Source organism: Typopeltis vanoorti, chromosome 5 (genome assembly GCF_054136105.1).
Source record: "Typopeltis vanoorti isolate ZY-2024b chromosome 5, IOZ_Tvanoo_1.0, whole genome shotgun sequence".
NCBI lineage: Eukaryota > Metazoa > Arthropoda > Arachnida > Uropygi > Thelyphonidae > Typopeltis > Typopeltis vanoorti.
The window spans coordinates 65,685,499-65,705,580 of record NC_143553.1 but is presented as its reverse complement, the minus strand read 5'-3'; the positions used below and the strand labels follow the sequence as shown (position 1 = coordinate 65,705,580).

Genomic DNA, 20,082 nt, shown 5'->3' with positions numbered 1-20,082 from the left:
TTTCACTTGTCAAACTTAACTGCTTGAACACCTGTTCCTTCTCCCTCTGAACTGCTCTGTCCATTTCCACACCTTACACCATAAACTCAAAACCGTTAGTACTCCCCCCCCCCCCAATGACTCATCACAGGATCTCCTGTGATGAGTCATTGGCTCCATAGACACATCCAATAATAATAATTTATCATAAGCAGTACTCCACCATCCCATTTACTTTTTTCTATCCTGCAGAAATATGAAAAAAATCTGTCTATTTCTGTTCTTTTAGGACATTCTCTTCTGTTAACCATGTTTCAGTGATCCCAACAATCTTTTGACATGGTGGGGCTGTTAATGCAAGCAATTCATTCCCTTGATTCCTAATACTCCTGACGTTTGTGTAGAGAAGCATCATTGCATTGCATTGCATTGTCGCTATTGCTATATGTACTGTTTATTCCCTCCAACCTCCATTTGATTCTGTAGTATACCATACATTCTCTGATCTCTCAAGTGACTAATCCCTACAAGATGCCATCCCTGCTACCAACTTCCTTGCCCTAATATTTTCACTTACTCAGAAAACAATAATCTCTCCAGATGCCTGCATCCTTTCATGTTCAAATGTAACACATCTCGCATATAGTTCCTGTCATCAAATGAACTGCAGGCATCCACATAATCCTTGCCTGTCTTTCAACACATTCCTGCTATTATGCCATTCATCATTTCTGCTCTTCTTTTGAAATCTCTATTATCATATCTGGGTGAACAGCTGACTATCTTCCCTCTCATATTCTTATACTGCACAACCTCTAACATTAACTGTAAATCTCTCAGCACTTAATTCATGCTGTATCTCAAGTCATTCATACCTGTCACCACTATCATCTTATTCTCCTGTGATCAAAACTTGTGTTCATCCTATAACATCTCCAAACTTTTTCATATTTGACTGGTATCCCTTCCCAGGAAATAAGCCTATTATTCACCCCATTTCAAAAAAGGAAGACCATGAACCCAATGCCTTCACCTCTATTTTTCTATAAAATAACAGATGATATCATAAATAGTCATTTTCTTCACTGCTTGAAAGCTCATTATTTAATTAGACTCTCCCCATTTCCTATCATTTTATGAAAAATCTCTTCAGCGTTAATCCTATAACAAGCCCTTACCAACTTGTATGTCTCTATCATATTGCCCCTCTTCATTCTATCTGCTAGACTGTAAATTGCATCTTGTCACCCTTTTCTTCATGTTTAACATTTTAGAGATCAGAAACTACCTTAGTCAATCACTCTGCCATTTCCAATATCTCTCCATCCTTTTGAAAACTAGGTAACCATATCTGTGCACAGTAGTCCATATATGGCCTAATCAAGGCCTTATGTAATGGAACCAGAATTTCCTTACTTCTAGAAGTCAGTAGCCTCCACATCATTGCCAGAATTTATTGTGTTGTCCTCACAGTTTTGGCAATTTGTCCTCTAAATTTTAGATCCTTAATCACCATCACTGCTAAGATCTCTTCTTTCATTCACCTCCACAATATATCCTCACCATGCATCCCATCTTCATTTTCCAAATTTAAAACCCTTACATTTAGCAATAGCATCCCCACTGCCATGCTCATTCACTCTGTCTTCTTGCAAGGCCACAACATCTACTCTACTTCTCATAGTTGGTCCCAACTTTGCATCATCTGCAAACAACTGAATATCCCCATTCAAGTCTTTCCCAATATTATTAACATACAGGTTAAACAGCAATAGCCCCTAAAACAGAGCAGTGAGGCAAACCCCTAGTGACTTTCCGCTTCCGGGATATTGCTCCCCCATACACAACTTTCTGACATTTATCAGATAGCCAATCTCCAGTCCAGTGCACGAGTCTAATATCCAACCCCATCCATTCTAGTTTGACCATCAACTTATCATGTTATCTATCAAAAGCCTTTGCAAAATCTAAGTATACTACTGTATATCTGTCTCCCTCATCCACTGCAGTTGTCACTTTATTGGAATAAGTAAGTAGATTACTAAAACATCCGTGCTGTCCATCAAAGATAATACCGCTGTTGTCAACCCAATTCTGGGTCCTGGTTCTCACTAGCCTCTCCAACACTTTTAGCCACCACACCTGACACACAGATTGGCCTATAATTTTATGCTTGAGTTCTGTCACCTCCCTTATTAAGCAGTAATCTCTTGCCTTCCTTCCACTCATTTGGAACTTCACCCAATGTAAAACTCATATTAAACGAATATGTCAAGGTGTGGTGATATATCAAGTCCCTGAATGAGCAAACAACAAGTTTGCTCATTTTCCCTTATACCTATAATAAATTTAGTTTAATCCTTTATCCAAGTGTAAGCAAACAAAGTTTGCACCTGAAGTATCTTCAGGACTTCAGACAAAAAAAAAACTTCCAACATCTTCCCTTATACCTAATGCTCACTCACAGTTAGTCCTCTTGTTCTCATCATCCAACTACTCTCAAACTCTCCATGATGTCACATTCACAGGAAGAAAAAATCTTTATGAGCTGCTTATTAAATATCTCAACTATATCATCAGCAGCAGTTGTCGTTATACCACTTTCTCCATTTGGAGAAAGTGGTATAACGACACTTTCTAACTGAGTCGCCCTCCTTGCCTGTTCTTTATACTCCTCATGGAATTGATTATTACCACTCATGTTGCTTCCATAATCTCTGTATTGCATGCTTAATCTCTTCATTTATCCAGTTTACATCCACTTTATTTAACCTTCTGATCCTTGGAAATACATTTAGACATTGTGTCTGTTAGATAGTTCTTAAAAAGCACCCAAACAACAAGATTTTCTCCTTTCCATCCGACTACTCATTCCATGCTACAGCTGCATGCTGTCTCCTGAGCTTCTCATAATTACCAGCCTTGTGGTTCCACAAATACCCTTTCCTCACAGACTGGCAACCACCCAGATAATCACTTCATGTTCACGCTTCCTCCAGTTGGTAAGCGTAATCACTTCATGTTCACGCTTACCAACTGGAGGAAGATTTGACACCTTATTTATGACATCCTCTGATGAGAGGATCAAATCCTTGATCCTCGATGTTCGTGCACCCTCTGTTACATGCTGTCTGATGCGGTTGTCCCTCAAAAACTCAAGAAATTAATTTTCTTGACTTCTGGTTGCTATCTCATCATCCCAATCTATATTGCCATAATTAAAATCACCCGTAATTATCATCCTTTTCCTATTTCCTTATACATTTCATAGTCATTACACTCCACAATACCAGGTCTATAGGAACATCCAACTAAGTATTTCATTCTGTTCACCTCTATCTCACGCTATACTGCCTCAAAACCACTGCCATTATTTTCCCTGCATTTCTACCTTGTATGGACATAACTCTTTTTCCTGGAAAATAGACCTTGTGCATCTTTGCATTTACCACACCTCTGATAATTGAATCCCCAAACAGTGCCATTCGCGGGTTCTTTTGTTGCCTTTTCATACCAACATCATTCATTTTCATTTTTTTCACTCTTCTTTACATATCTACAATTCTCTTAATTTCATTCCACATCTGCCTCATCTTCACCAACTCAGCTTTCAAATCTTGCATCATTTTTTCACTATCATTCACTCTTACTATTTTATTTCTAGTCGCACATTTATTCACCATCAACCTCACTCGCCACTTTTCAGTTAATTGCAGTCTGTTTTTCAATATAATTATCACTTGCTTTATCGTCAGTAGAACTCTTTTCTTCACTATTGCTTCCACACACATTTTGAACATTCGCACACTCTTCTTCAACTGCCTTTTCAGTTATGATGGCATGTTACCCGATCAATAAAAACATCAAGTTTGTTCTCTGTTCTCAATCTCTAGCCTGTGTGACTCTAATGTGCTATAGCTTCTACTTGTCAAGAAATTATATTGTTTAATCCTTTATCCAAATGTAAGCAAACAAAGGTTGTGCATGAAATATCTTCGTAACTTTTTTTCTATTTATATATGGGAAATATATGACCACTGCATTAATTTAACCTTGGTATCTCTTGTGGATCTGGCTCCCACTGATGAAACCTCAGTAAAGGTTGAAACCAGTCTGGTTAGTAGCTCTCCCATAATGAAAGTATGCTTTGTATTATGGGATACTAAGGCAATTGATGTACAGTCATCAGCCTTGATTTGCAAGTAGCCTAGTTGTGAAGATATTTCACTTGCAAACATTGTTTGGTTATACTTGGGTAAAGGATTGAACAGAATATAATTTCATGACAAGTTTAATTTAATTTGTGACCAAGTGATAAAACTTTTTACATATATATATATATATATATATATATATATATACACACATGCATGCATACTTATATATGTAGTAATGAGAAATAGAACTTTTTCTTTTATGTAATTAATAAATTTTAATTTTGTCATTATAATAGGAACTAAGGAAGCAAGAACCACGACTCGTGGCTGTGAGCAAGACAAAACCAAAAGAAGCAATAATAGAAGCTTATAAATATAGACAGAGGCACTTTGGTGAAAATTATGTAATTTAATTTTTATCACTGATTTCATACTGTTAGATTCAGCTTACCTCTGCTGAAACTTTGGATGAATCTAATTCTATGTATTTTTTGATAATAGAATTGAGAATAGAGCTCTGGGGCCTTATTTCATTCTTCTAATGTGTATCTGTTCTGCATTTATATGTTTGCCTTGTATTTAAATGAACTGTTATTGTTATTTACCAAGAAGAAGTATCAGAAATAAAGTTGATGATCTCTGATCGAATCATTTTACCAAATAATTGTTGGTATATGTGAAGGTTAGTTAAGTAAGGATGATATACTGATAAAAACAGAATTAGAAGGATATAGACAGAGTAGGAAGTGTATGATAGTAATGAAATTATGCCTGCTGAAACTTGAAGTAAAAGAAGTCAATATATCTAATGGCTCTGAAGTTCTTTGGTGTGAGATTGAAATATATAAGAGATATAGCAGACAACTGGATACTCTACTTCAAAAATCATCCTTGATATCAGTAATATGCAGATATCAGTAATGAAACACCAACACTATAAGCATAGAACTTTGAGGAATGCTGCTGTTCAGTTATATCCTTCTTAATTTTGCTCTACCATGTACTGTGTCTTTGATGTTTATCTTTCAGCCATCCTCTTAGCAGCTCATCATATCCATCCTCATTTGTTCTAATTTAACTAACAAAATGATCACTCTGTAACTCAATGTTTCTTTTGCTTCTGTCTCCATCCTACCATAGTTATTTCCCTCTAACTTGCTACATAATGAAAAAACTCTTTTGGATATATTTTGGCCCACTTAGCTAATTTTTCTCATAATCTGATTTGGCCTTTCTTATCATAATAGTCATCTTTCTTGCTTGCACTTTGTACTGCTTATGAATATGCTGATTACTTTTTTCTTTATATTTCCCCTACAATGTTTTCTTTTTTTGCAGCTCTTGCTTTATATCTCTACTCATCCACTTAATCCTGACTTGGTTTATTTTCCTGACCTTTGATATGTAGTCTGATATTGTTTCTTTCAAATAGTCTCTGACTACTTTCTATGTACTACTGACATTCTTTCCTTGTAGCTTCTCAAGCCATGGCACTTCTCCAAGATGTCTTCTAAGTCTGACATAATTACCAGCTTTATAGTTCAGTATAAACTCTTTCTTGATAGAGAATTCCACAAGTTTAGCAACTTCCCAGAACAAGACTGCATGATCACTCTTCTCGATTGGAGGTAGCAAGCCTATTTTGGTTATGGATATATATCTTCTGATACTGTTACCAGATCTAGCACTCTCAAATCCCTGGTCCCCTCTATAATATTTTGTTTCAGGTAATTATCTCTTAGAAACTGTATAAATTCCATTTCAATCTTGCCATGCCCCCCTTTCCTCCCTCCAATCTATGTCCCAATGGTTGAAATTTCTCATAATTGTTCGGTCTGCACCCATGCTAATCTGCTAGTTCATGGTATCTACATCTTCTTGTGGACCTCCTGATCTATAGCAGCAAACAGCAATATATTTTGTGCTATTGGCCCCTGTTTCACACTATACAGGCTCAAATGAACCATCTCCCCACACCTAAAATCCTCTTTAATTTCTAATTTTGTTGGTTGTAGTTCTTCAGCTATTATCAGCAGTACCCCACCTACTATCCTGTTCCCTCTATCTTCCATGAAAATACAAAACCTTTTATATTTTATCCCTGTAACTATATCATTTTCAGCCAACCAGGTCTCACTGATGCCTGTAATTTTTAGCCAAGTTGAGCTGACCAATGCCAAAAACTCCTCACCCTTATTCCTGATGCTTTGTATTTGCATTTGTGTATATGCATTTCAACGTTCTTTTGTACCCATAGTTACCTTTGTGTAATGTCATTACCAACCCATTCAAATCAGAAACCTGTGAAATCCCATTCGGCATACTCATTATCACAGAGGTGGCCAGACACATGCTTGATTTTATCCTCTCCCAATATCTCTAGTTTCCCTGGTTTTGCACTTCCAAATGAATATGGTATAAATGGTATAAATATAAATTGGAGGAAATGGTATAAAGGCAGCTGTTGCAGAATGTGTGGTGGAGATACTTAATGAGCAGTTCATAAAGATCTTTCAATCTTGTGAATGTGACTTCATGGAGAGATTAAGAGCAGTTGATGATGGGGAGGAGAGACTGATTGTAAGTGAGCAAGAGGTGTTTGGGGAGTTGAGTAAACTAGATGTAAATAAGGCTGTGGGACTTGATAATATATCACCGCGTATTCTGAAGGAATGTGCCAGAGTGTTGACACCTGCCTTGACATATTTTTTTAATACGAGTCTTGCACTTGGTCAAGTCCCTAAAGAGTGGAAGGAGGGCAAGATTGTGCCACTTCATCAAGGAGGTGATCGAACTCAAGCATCAAACTATAGGCCTATCTGTGTGTCAGGTGTTGTGGTTAAGTTGTTGGAGAAGCTTGTGAGAACTAGGATCCAGAGTTGGGTTGACAACAATGGTATAATCTTTGATGGACAGCATGGATTTGCCAAAGGGAGGTCGTGTTTTAGTAATCTACTTACTTATTACAATAAAGTGACTGCTTCCTTGGACAGAGGAGAAGGATACACAGTAATATACTTGGATTTTGCAAAAGCTTTTGATAGAGTACCTCATGATAAGTTGACAGTCAAACTAGAGCAGATGGGGTTGGATATTAGATTAGTGCATTGAATTGGAGACTGGCTATCTGATAGGTATCAACAAGTTGTGTATGGGGGTGCAATATCCAGGAAAAGGAAAGTCACTAGTGGAGTGCCTCAGGGATCTGTTTTAGGGCCATTACTATTTAACTTGTATATTAATGATATTGGCGAAGATTTGGATGGAGATATTCAGTTGTTTGCAGATGATGCAAAGTTGGGACGAACCATAAAGAGTAGTGAAGATGTTGTGGCCTTGCAAGAAGACTTGAATAAATTGAGTGATTGGGCAAGCAAATGGGGATGCGAGTTCAATGTTGCAAAATGTAAGGTTTTAAAATTTGGAAAACAAAGATGGGATGCAGAATTTATGCTTGGTGAGAATATATTGTTGGAAGTAGAGGAAATAAGAGATCTGGGAGTGATAGTGGATAAGGATCTAAAATTTAGGGGACACATCACCAAAATTGTGAAGACAACACAAAGACTTCTGGGAATGATGAGGAAGACACTGACGTGTAGAAGTAGGGAGATTCTTGTTCCATTGTATAAGGCTTTGATTAGGCCACACATGGACTATTGTGCCCAGATTTGGTCACCTGGTTTTCAGAAGGATGAAGAGATGTTGGAAAGGGTGCAAAGGCGACTGACTAAGGTAGTTTCTGACCTCTGGAATGTCGAGTATGAGGAAAGATTGAAAAGATGTAATTTGCAGAGTCTAGTGGAGAGAAGGAAGAGGGGAGATATGATAGAGACCTACAAGTTGGTAAGGGGTTGTTATAGGATCAATGGTGGAGAAGTTCTACAGAGAATAGTGGGAGATCAGGGGAGAACCAGAGGTCATACCTGGAAACTGTATAAAGAGGGTGTGAGTAGGGGAGTGAGAGGCAGGTTTTTTTTGTGCAGAGTTGTGAATGATTGGAATGCCTTGCCTGAGAGTGTGGTGTCTGCAAGGAGTTTGAATGTGTTTAAGACCCGGTATGATGAGATGTGTGTGAGATAAAAGGACCTCCTAGATGAGTCTTTGACTCCATGAGGTCTTGTTTTAATAATAATAATAATAATAATATGAAATAAATATTATTAACACTAGACCTCCATGGAATCAAAAGACCCATCACAGGAGGCACACACACTATTACACACAAAGCCCATCAAACTGTTCTTTAAACTCATTTAATGTATCTGTATTCACTACAATGTCAGGCAATACATTCCACTCATCAACCAATCTCCTTGCAAAAACCTACACTTTATACCCCTGCTCACACCCTCCTTATACAGCTTCCAGACATGTCCTCTTGTTCTACCTCCTTCCCCCATTCTACTAAAAATTTCTTCTGCATTAACCTGGTAACAACCCTTTACCAACTTAAATGTCTCAGTCATATCCTCCTCACTTTCACGAGGTTTTGCAAACTGTATTCCCTCAATCTATCCTCATATTCTGTGTCCCAAAGACCAATTACAACTTTCAGTATTTTATGGACTCTTTCCAACATATCCTCATCGCCATAAAAACAAGGAACTAAATCTGTGTAAATAATCCATATGAGGCCTAATCAAGGCCTTATACAAGGGAACCAGAAACAAAAGTCTATCAGATCACATCCCTTGCTTGTGTCATTCAGCAAATTCAAATGAACAGAACACTGCCAATATGAGGTATAATGCATTCATCATGATATGAATGCCACCTGCAGGATGGGATAGTCATAATATTTTCACTCAACTGTATATGTTTAATGCTTCTGGCTTTTGTATATAAGTAGAGTAGTACATTGCAGAATGCATGAGTCCCATATGCATTATTTCTTTTCCTAGTTTAATGTATCTTGCAGTCTGCTATCCAAACGTCTCACACAACCATCATCTCCATCTAATGCCATTCCTGCAATATTTTCTTTCTAACAAGTTTAGTTTTCCTAGTTCATATTATTAACTCCATTGTAAACAGAAATATTTAACAGAGCACAACTTATGGAATATTTTCAGTAAGTTGTAATATGTGTGAAGTTCAGATGCAATCTGTCTGGTTTATCATTAAAGTCCAGCAGACTTAAGTTAGAATAAAATAATTAAAAATTCATTAAAAAAATAAAGGTAACAGTGATATAGAGTTATGGGAGAGCCTTATACATTCATTTCTGTTTAGATGCTCTCTCAGTTTTCAGAGATACAGGGCATACCTAGTAGGATGCTCGAAGGACCATTTGCCAATGAAGAGACCAATGTAGATGGATCATCTCAGAGTTTAGATTAGATTACATAAAAATCAAATATATTGAGAAGAAAGGATACATTCTTGATAGAATCCCTATAGAACACTGTTAACTGGATATTAACATAATATCCAGTTAACTGGATATTATGTTAATATCCAGTTAATATCTGGAGTTATAAAAAAGAGCAGCCACATCGCTGCTCTTTTTTTATAACTCCAGAGTAATTGTCTAAGAAAAGTATGTCAGTTGTTGACATAATCATAGAAAAAATATGAGATGAAAAACTTATGTGAAACTATTTAATTAATGTATAATTTTCACCTTAGTGTCAAAAATGTCTTCAGCAACAAGTAGTAGAACACACTTAAAATCAAATAACAGAAGAGTTTTAAAAGTACCATCATAACTTATGAAAGACAACTGGTCAATAACATTTTAAATGAATTTAAAAAAATCTAAATGCATTATAAAAATCATAATTAATTAAGAATTAACAGAGGATTGATACATTATTTCCATAGAGGAAATAACTGAAGGCCATCAGATCTATTCAAACGTGAACGATGGAAAAAAAAAAGTTTTCACAACTTTCATTCTATAAACGTTCCATAAGGAATCTTCTCTTGTGTAAGAATTTAGTTTTCTTCCAAAGCACTCTGTGCTAAGTAGAGGTGACATGTTCAGCTAAGCCAGATTTCTCATGTTGATGGTACTGAATGTAAAATTTATGTTCTTTATGGCAAAGAGCAGCAGATCTATCTGATTGTGTGAAATAAGACAAGTTACATGAGCAAGGAATCTGATAGACACCAGGATAGTGAAGTGATGGAAGCTTGTCTTTTGGTAAAGATGTTAGTAATGGAATGTTGAAATTTTCCTGCCAGGATGAAAGGAAACTATGATGTTGAGAATCCTTGGAGCTTTAGCAACATTAGATATTTTTTGAACATAAGAGAGAAGATGAATATGTTTATTTTATTGACCAAAAAAAAAAATATTACAAAAAATAACTAACACTGGGTTTAATAGGTTGTAATAGATATTTAATCAAACCTACTAGTTTCGCTACATATGCTAGTGGCTTCTGGGTTAGGAGGAACAAACAAATATACAATAAGCGAAAAACATGAACCATTGCATAACTAAAAGCTGAATATGTACTGTTATGTTGTGAGATTTTGAGGAGATTGGCGATATTGAGAGAAAGTTTGCCGATATAAGGGATGGAAACCGAGGCTCTGTAGCAAATGTCATTGATCTGTTGTGGAGAAGGAGTAGAGAATAGTATTCTTTGTACCATTTTCTTAGAGTATTCATTGCTCCCCAGTAGTTGGAGAAGAGAATGTAATTTTTCTTTTAGTGTTCCTTCATCTCTTGTAATAGAGATTGGTTTTTTTTTTTTTTTTCAGCATATGTAGAATATCTAATTTTTGCGATATATGGTGCAACAAAGAGAAATGTAGGTAACAACCTGTATGAGTGGGCTTATAGTATACACTAAGAGAGATGCCTCCTGCTTTTTTCAAAATTAGAACATCTAGGAAAGGTAATTTTCCTTCATTTGCAAGTTCTAAACTGAATTTAATTTTATAGGGGAAGGAGTTAATTGATGAAAGAAAATTGCATAACTCAGCTACACTGTATTTCCTTATTATAAATATGTCATATATGTATCTCCACCAAAGCAACAGTTTAGGATTTGTAGATAGCAAGACATCTTTTTTCAAAGATTTCCATGAATAAGTCAGCACATGGAGGAGATAGAGGGCTTCCCATTGCAAGGCCAGATAGTTTCTTGTAGATTTTCCCATTTCATCAGAAAAAATATGAGTTAAGACAATGTCTAAATAGTTGGGAGACGTCCTGAGGGAACAGATTATCTACAAGTGCCATAACTCCATCTACATGAATTTGTGATCTTCTTCTTCTTCACTTCACTGGGTATCTACAGATGCCGTATGGTCACTCCAATGCTTGGTGATGTGCGACACCAGGCCTCGCCATGTAGTCCTGTTTGCTTTTCTGGCAGGCTCAACTCTCTGAAGATCAGTCACTCCACACATGCCATCCATCTCATTGATGGTCTACCCCTGCCTCTTTTTTCAGGAACTTTACCTTCTATTACTGTCCTGAGAAGTCAGTCCCCCTTTAATCTTTTCTATGTGTCCAAAATATTTTAACTTTCTTCTGTCAATATCCTTAAGAAGCCTTAAAGTTCTGCTGATCTTTTCTAACACCCATTCATTTGTACACCTTTCAGTATATGATAACCTTCTGTAACACCACATCTCAAAAGCAGATATCTGTTTCTTATCTGACTTCTTTAGGTTTCAAGTTTCACATCCATAAGTCGCTGTTGGAAAAAACTATTGCATCCAAAATCCTCAACTTTGTTTCCATGGAGATAGATCCATCCTTGCAGATTTTAGATAGGTCTCTGACTGTTGTTTTAGCCATTCCTAATCTTTTTCTGACGTCTTCTGAACAGCAATTCTTCACATTAATAATGGATCACAGGTACTCAAACTTGCTGACTTCCTCAAGTCTTTCTCCATTAAGGTATACTTGTTTTTCAAGAGCTTCTCTGTTTGTATTTCCTTTGAGAACCATAATCTTTGTCTTGCTAGGATTGAGTTGAAGTCTTCTGTTATTACTGATCTTGTTAACTTTGTCAAGAATTAGTCCTAGTTCTTCCATGTCATTACAAAGGAGTACCGTATCATCAGTATACCTCAGATTACTGATCAATCTACCTCCTATCCTAATTCCTGCCCTGAGCTCATCCAATGCTTCATGCATGATGTCCTCCGCATATATACTAAACAAGTGAGGAGAAAGTAAACATCCTTGCCTAACTCCTTTTCCAACTTGAAGCCAGTCAGTCAATCCAACACCTGTTGTTGCTCCTTATACAAGTTGGCTATCAACCTGATAGTGTGTTGAGGAAAACCCATTCTTTTCATTACTTCACACAGTTTCACATGCTCAACACAGTCAAAAGCTTTAGAGTAGTCTAAGAAACAGATTACCAGAGGGAGTCTGAATTCTTTATATTTTTCTATGATCTGTCTAAGGCAAAGGATCTTATCTCTGGTGCCCTTACCTTTCCTAAAACCAGCTTGTTCCTTGGGCATCTCTGCCTCAACTTTGGCCCCAATCCTATTTAGCATGATCTTCAATAAAATTTTGCTTGCATGAGATATCAAACTAATAGTTCTATAATTCTTGCATGCCTTTATATCACCTTTCTTATGTAGTGGTATGAAAACTGACTTCTTCCAGTCTCTAGGCCATGATCCTGTCTCCCATATCCTTGTAATCAATCTATGAAACGCTCTTATCCCTCCATCCCCTGTGGCCTTAATTAACTCTGCTGGGATTTCATCTGCACCTGGGGCCTTATTGCTTTTGAGCTGTTTAACTGCTCTTTCAACTTCATGCCTAAGTGGAGAAGGTTCCAAAGCAAAATTTTCCTGGTGGGAGGGCTCCAGATTTTCTTTATCCACTCTGCTGTACAGTTCCTCACAGTATTCTTTCCATTTGTTTTTGATTTCCAACTCTTCTGTTAGTAATGATCCATTCCTGTCTTTGATGACATTCAATTTAAGCTTAAACTTGTGCTTTAAGTCACGAACTAAATGAAACATCCTTTTATAATTGTGCCTTCTCATCTGGAACTCTATTTCTTCACATTTGTTAGTATAGAACTTTTCCTTGTCCTGCTTGATGGCTCTTCTGACTTCTCTGTGCAATCTCTTGTATTCTTCAGTCCCTGTGTCTTTTTGTTTTTCCAATCACCTTCTTTTGATTAGTTCCCATGTTGAATCTGATATCCATGGGTCTCTTGGTCTTCTTATTGGGCTGAGATACTTCTTCGCTGTATCCTGTATTATCAGCTTGACTCCTTCCCAAAGCTTTTCTGGTGAGTTCTCTTCATTGGTCTACGAAAAATCATCCAACCGAGTTGATGTTTCTTCTGTGAATCCACTAGCAATTACTCTAACGTCCAATCTAGTGGGATGTGCCTGACCTGGAAGTTTTCGGAGTCTTAGTCTTACTTTGGCTCTTACTAGCTGATGGTCTGTACCACAGTCTGCTCCAGGACAAGTGTGCACATCAGAGATGCTTGTCTTCCATCGCTGGAGAGCCAGGATGTAATCAATCTGGTGCCTTGACCTATCAATGTTAGATGTCCAAGTATAGGTCCGTTGTGGATGTTTCTGGAAGCAAGTATTGGTAATAACTAATCTGTTAGCATGGGCAAATTCCAACAGTCTTTCGCCGTGGGTGTGACATACACCCAGACCAAACATGCCACACTCCGGCCTGACTCTCATACTCTTTCCCACTTTTGCATTTAAGTCCCCTAAGATATACAGTATGTCTCTCCTTGGTAGGCAGTCCAAAACAGTTTGAAAGTTTTCATAGAATTCCACACTCTCTTCTTCAGGCCTATCCGCGTGGGGTGCATAAACTACCACAATTGATACATTGGTAGGCTGAGCCTTAAGTCTAATAGAGAGTATCCTATCATTAATGGGGTTATAACCAAGAAGGCTTCTTGCCTGAGCTGTCTTCAGTATCACAGCTACCCCATGATGTTTTGAGTCACCACCTGAGTAAATAACTAGTCTGTGTCTGTGTAATTCCCAGGATGTCAATTCTATACCTATCCATCTCTTTACAGACAATCTCAAGAGTACCCATCTGTAGACTCCAGACATTCCATGTGCCTATGTAAAATTCCTTTCTAAGATTAATCCTATACCTTCTGTGTTGCTCATTCACAGTATCACTGATTTTTGATGGAGACTGTAATATACTTCTCGAACAGAACAGGACCCTCTGCCTAAGCCCTGAACGCGGCTCTGATTATTCTGTGCGACAGCCGATGCAGCATGAGCATGAGATGCATTATTAGGCACAACCATATTAGCATTTTGGAGTGAAGTCACTGCAAGAAGAAAGTGGTAGAGTTGCAGAGGCCCTTTCCACATAAGATGAAATAGCAAAATAGGAAAGATTCACCCCTAGCCCTCGAATACTCTAATAGCATTGGGGGAAGGAGCAAGAAGATAAGAAAGAAGGAAAGGAAAAAAAAAAAAAAAAAAAGGTAGGGACCAGTCTACAAATAATATAACAGATGTATATTACATGAAGTAAGGCATGGTCCAGCATTAGGTACATCGGGTTTGCCATGCCCGTACTCACTAAAGTGAACGCTTGAAGTAAATTTGTGATCAACGATACTATATTCAGACTAGCTAGAATGTCCGTTGGTCAGATAGAAATTTCTCTTAATTTTTCTACAAAGTGTTATGAATTTTTGATGTAGGCATCCATGTGTCTGATGTGCTCCTTTAGAAGATTACCCAGATGTTTAGATAATAAATAATTAGGCAAGCTAATACCATCTACAATAGGCCAAAGAGGGATATTAGTCGTGTGTACCTTGGGCATTCCATATAATCGTGGAGTTAAGGGATGCATAGATTTCAATCTTTTTTTTAAGATCCGTTGTCATGTTGCATAAAAGGTTATTAGTTTCTGATGTGCTCCTTTAGAAGATTACCCAGATGTTTAGATAATAAATAATTAGGCAAGCTAATACCATCTACAATAGGCCAAAGAGGGATATTAGTCGTGTGTACCTTGGGCATTCCATATAATCGTGGAGTTAAGGGATGCATAGATTTCAATCTTTTTATTTAAGATCCGTTGTCATGTTGCATAAAAGGTTATTAGTTTCATGGTTTGTCAAAATAGGGTCATAATCTAATGGAGTGTAAGTAGAGGTGTTAGAAAATAGAATTGAAATTTTGGACATATAATCAGTTGTATTCAAAATAACAGTTGAATTGCCTTTATCAACCTTGAGTACTATTTTTTTTTTAGTGAAGGAGCACTAATAGAAGAATTACATTCTCTTCTCCAACTATTGGTGAGAGCAATCGATATTCTAAGAAAATGGAGGAGATAAAATACTATTCTCTACTCCTAATCCACAACAGATCAGTGACATTTGCTACAGAGCCTCGGTTTCCATCCCTTATATTGACAAACTTTCTCTCAAAATCGGCAGTCTCCTGAAATCTCATGACATAAGAGTAACCTTCAAACCCATTGTGACTATATGAGCTCTGTTACATTCACCTAAGGACCACAACCCTTTTCTCAAACATCCTAGAGTTTACAATATTCCATGTTCTTGTGGCCTTGCTTACATAGGGAAAACATCTAGAAGTTTGGAAATTAGGCAGGAGCATATTGGAGATATCAGTAACAATGGAGAAGACATTAAAGATACCCAGAAGTTTTATATACTTGGTTTTAATCCTTTTCCCAAGTAAGCAAAACAAAGTTTTGCATGTGAAATATATTCATGTCAGAGCTACTTGTATACTAATGACTTCATCTCACTTGCCTTAGTATATATCCCATAATGCAAAGCACACCCCCTTTCAGGCATGTATAATACAATGCATAATGGGAAGGGCCGCTACCCAGACCGGTTTCGACCTTTATTGAGGTCTCTTCAGTGGGAGCCAGACTGGGAGATACCAAGGTTGAAGTAATGCAGAAGTCATATATCTCATATACAAGTAGACAAAAGGTGCTTGACCTTAATAAAAATCTCTGGATGAAAGAAAGATATAGATAGTGTTTTACCTTGGGTGTAATATACGTTAAAGATACCAATTGTTTTGCTTACTTGGGAAAAGGATTAAAACCAAGTTTATAAAATTTCTTGGTATCTTTAACATATATTACACCCAAGGTAAAACACTTTCTATATCTTTATCTCATCGAGAGATTATTATTAAGAAGGTCAAACACCTTTTTTCTACTTGTATATCTTTAACGTATGTTAAAGATACCAAGGTAAAAAAACTTTCTATAATGGAGAAGATAGTTCAAGCCTGGTGTTCCATTTCTCCCACACCCTATGCCTTACATAGAACAGCGCTTCCCAAACTGGGGACCATAAGTTTTGTTGAGGGGGCCATGAAATAATGAAAACAAATTTAAAATGTTTTAAGACTAAGTAGATTTTTTTTTTAATCTTAAAAGAAACGTATTTAATTTTTATTATTTATTATTTCTTTTTTGTTCTTTTTTATCTTTTTATGGAAAAAATCACACATTGGTGTTGGTTCATAAATTTTGCTTCTTGCGTATTTCGGTGATTAATGAATATTAGTAAATATGTGCTTATTCATATAAGCACATATTTCAAAGGTATTGATAAGAAACATAAAAAAAGATTACAAAAGCAAAATCTTGAATATAAATACAATAAATATTATAATAATATACGAGGTGTATCAAAAAGTTTCGAGACTAGCTCTGTTTACGAGAAATTACTTTATTTATCTACGTTTACACGCTATCACCTTCAAAATAGTCCCCTTGCATATCAATACAGCACTCCCAGCATTCTTGCCACTTCTGGAATGCATCCTGGAAGTCTTCTTTTCGAAGCATGTCAAACACCTTTTGCGATTCACGCTGGATCTCCACAATGGTGTCAAAACGGTGACCTTTGAGCTGGATCTTCATCTTCGGGAAGAGGGCAGCCTGCAGGAGCCAAATCTGGCGAGTAGGGTGGGTGCAGAAGAGAGATTATGTTATTTCTGGCGAGAAACTCGTGTGAGGAGAGCTCGGCGACAGGGTGCATTGTCATCGTGGAGCATCCAGTTTTTCGCCTGCCACAGATCTGGTCGCTTTTGCCGAATGTCCTCCCTCAGATGCCTTAAAACCTGGCAGTAGAACTCGCTATTGATGGTCTGGCCCCTGAGGATGAATTCTCGATGCCCAATGTCGAAAAAGATGATGAGCATGCACTTGGTTGAGCTGTGGACCTGCCTCGCCTTTTTTCAGTCATGGAGATGATGGGTTCTTCCAGTGTGAAGACTGTTGCATCGTCTCAGGGTCGTACCTGTACACCCAATTTTTATCACCGGTAATGATCCTCGACATGAAGGAAGGGTCATCCACGGCTTGCTGACTGAGTTCTTGGCAGAATTTGACGCAGTGTTCCTTCTGCTCCTGGGTCAGCTGCCTGGGAACGAACTTGGCAGCAACACGGCGCATGTTCAAATCACATGTGAGGATTGCCTGGACTGTTCCGTATGACACACCGACAATGGCAGCAATGTTGTGGAGTGTTCTCCAACGATCCTCATGCACAAGTTGCTGAATGGTTTCGACATTTTTGGAGGTTGAGCTCGTTGAAGGTCTTCCTGATCTCTCATCGTCTTCCAGTGATGTTCTTCCGCTCTTGAAGCATGCGTGCCACTCAAAACACCTCAAACGACTCGTTGCAGCATCGTCGTAAACTTGCTGAATTATGTCAAACGTCTCTGTGGCAGATTTGCCCAATTTCATGCAGAATTTCATGTTTGCTCTTTGTTCTAACTTGCTGTCCATGATGAAATCGCAGATGTGGTAATGCAGGTGGTCAGAATAGCATCAGTTGCACAGCTCCAGATGTACACAGGACGATGTCTTTTGGCACACTGACTTATGAAGGTAGATGCTCCCTGTGACTCTACATTCAGCCTTGTGCTGCCATCTGTTGGCGTGTTACAAACCTAGTCTCGAAAACTTTTTGATACCACCTCGTATGTGTATATTACGATTTTTTTTTCGATGGGGGGGGGAATATTTAAATTTTACCAAAGGAGGTTCTTGGCATCCATAAGTTTGGGAAGCACTGACATAGAAGACAACTTCAGCTCCCACAGCATAGAAGAGGCTATGATGGTAATCCACTCATAAGTCACTCAACAGAAACCAAGAAATGATTTTATATGACATTTGGAAGTCACTTATTAGATATTTCAACATATCAGACTAACTTCTCTGCCAACTGTTGTGCACATGCCTGCTGAATAATGACTGACCCGTGACAGCTTCCATGCTCCGAGTGTTTCTGCTTTTTATTTTTGTGTAACAGTTTCTACATATTCAGCTTTTAGTTATGTAATGGTTCATGTTTTTTGCTTATTGTGCATTTGTTTGTTCTTCCTAACCCAGAAGAAGCCACTAGCATATGTGGCAAAACTAGTAGGTTTGATTAAATATCTATTGGACCTATTAAACCCAGTGGTAGTTATTTTTTGTAACATAAGGGAGAGGAATACAAGAGATTGCTTCCTGAGGCATACAGACTTGGAGTCTAAACTGTCAAATGCTTTGGTAATAAAGGGCTTATTGAAACGATTTTTTAGAATGGCTGATATGATATAATTCAATTCTTGGAGTAATAGGTCCATTTCTTTTTGAAATACTGAGAATTGTAAACTACCATAATCTCTGTTAACATTACAACTCAAGGAAGCAAAAAAATCCTGGCCCTTTTAAGCATGGAAATCTGTTCCCTTAAGGAGTCTTTCTGAACTGTTATCCACAAGTTTTTTAAAATTATTTTCCGTATTTCATCAGATTATAAACAGATTTAACTTGTGATAGTGTTAACCAGAAGTTCACTAACTCATCAGTCAATCTAGGACTAATCTTGTAATATTATGAACAACATGGATAATTTAGTGTTTAATATATCTGGATTTCCTTTCGTTCAGGATGAAATTTCTGTATTATCTACAGGTTATGACTATGCAGCTTTTCCAAGAAACTTGAACAAATAATGTGTAAGTTGCTTCAGATGACTACCAGCAGAGTCTGCTTTCAATCTGCCATGATTCTCTTCAAAGCAAAATTGTCAATTCAGATCTAACTTCCAAAATTGAAATCTCTAAAGAAAAATAATGATCTCATTATTACTTGTACAAAATAGGAAAGAATACTTTGGGAAGATTACCTTAATGCTTCATTATTTTTCTGCTTACTGTTCTATCTAGTCTGATTCTACTATTAACCGGATTAATAAAATTAATAAATTGATAAATATCTAAGTTGGGATGAAGAATTAAAGGGAAAAAAAAATGCATGATCTGTTATGCCTATCCTCCCAGATTATATGGTATTCCAAAGATCCATAAACTTGTCATTCTTTACAGACCCATAGTTGATTGCATTGGCTGTCTCATATATAAAGTCTCTTGGTACCTGTCCATGTTACTATAACTACCTCCATTGGAAAACATGCTTCATGTATTTTAAGAACCCTTTGTACTGTATAAATAAAATGTGTGCTCTTCATTTAGGTCCATCAGATATTGTGGTTAGCTTAGCTCACAGTCTCTGCTGAAAAGAGATATAGTATCTCTTTTCACTTACGTTCATTTGATATGCTATTTGTTTGTTTATTTATTTAAACATGATTTTCCTCCTGATGTTGTCAAACTTTTCAACTATGTTTACCTTTCTAGTTAATTTAGTGTTTAAGATAAATTATATCAATTTGATTCTAGAGGAGGAGAAAAATGACAAGCTAACTTTTCTAGATTTCTTGATTTTTCATCAGTCAGATGGTACGTTACATTTCTTAGTGCATGTTGTTGTTGTTATGTGCCAGCCAGTTGTTTTCGACTCTTGGTGATCTTGTGAACAAAGGCTCTCCATCCCACTTGGCCTCTTGTACTTTTTTTCAGTAATTGTAAGTTCAAGTTAGTAAGTTCTTTTATGTTGTCCATTCAACTCTTTTGTGGTCTTCCTCCTCCTCTTCTACCATTCTAT

At 37.2% G+C, this 20,082-nt stretch overlaps 1 protein-coding gene across 3 annotated transcripts in view; it reads left to right on the top strand.

The window, feature by feature from the left end:
* Positions 1 to 20,082, top strand: part of LOC150106485 (pyridoxal phosphate homeostasis protein) — a 171,803-nt gene that overhangs the window by 35,901 nt on the left and 115,820 nt on the right. For 2 of the 3 annotated variants that reach the window (XM_090392473.1, XM_090392474.1), the window contains exon 2: positions 4,433 to 4,540. The exons of the other annotated variant lie outside the window; for it this stretch is intronic. In XM_090392473.1, the coding sequence (XP_090248599.1) occupies positions 4,433 to 4,540 (108 nt within the window). The remainder of the gene's footprint in view (positions 1 to 4,432; positions 4,541 to 20,082) is intronic. 3 annotated transcript variants of the gene reach the window in all.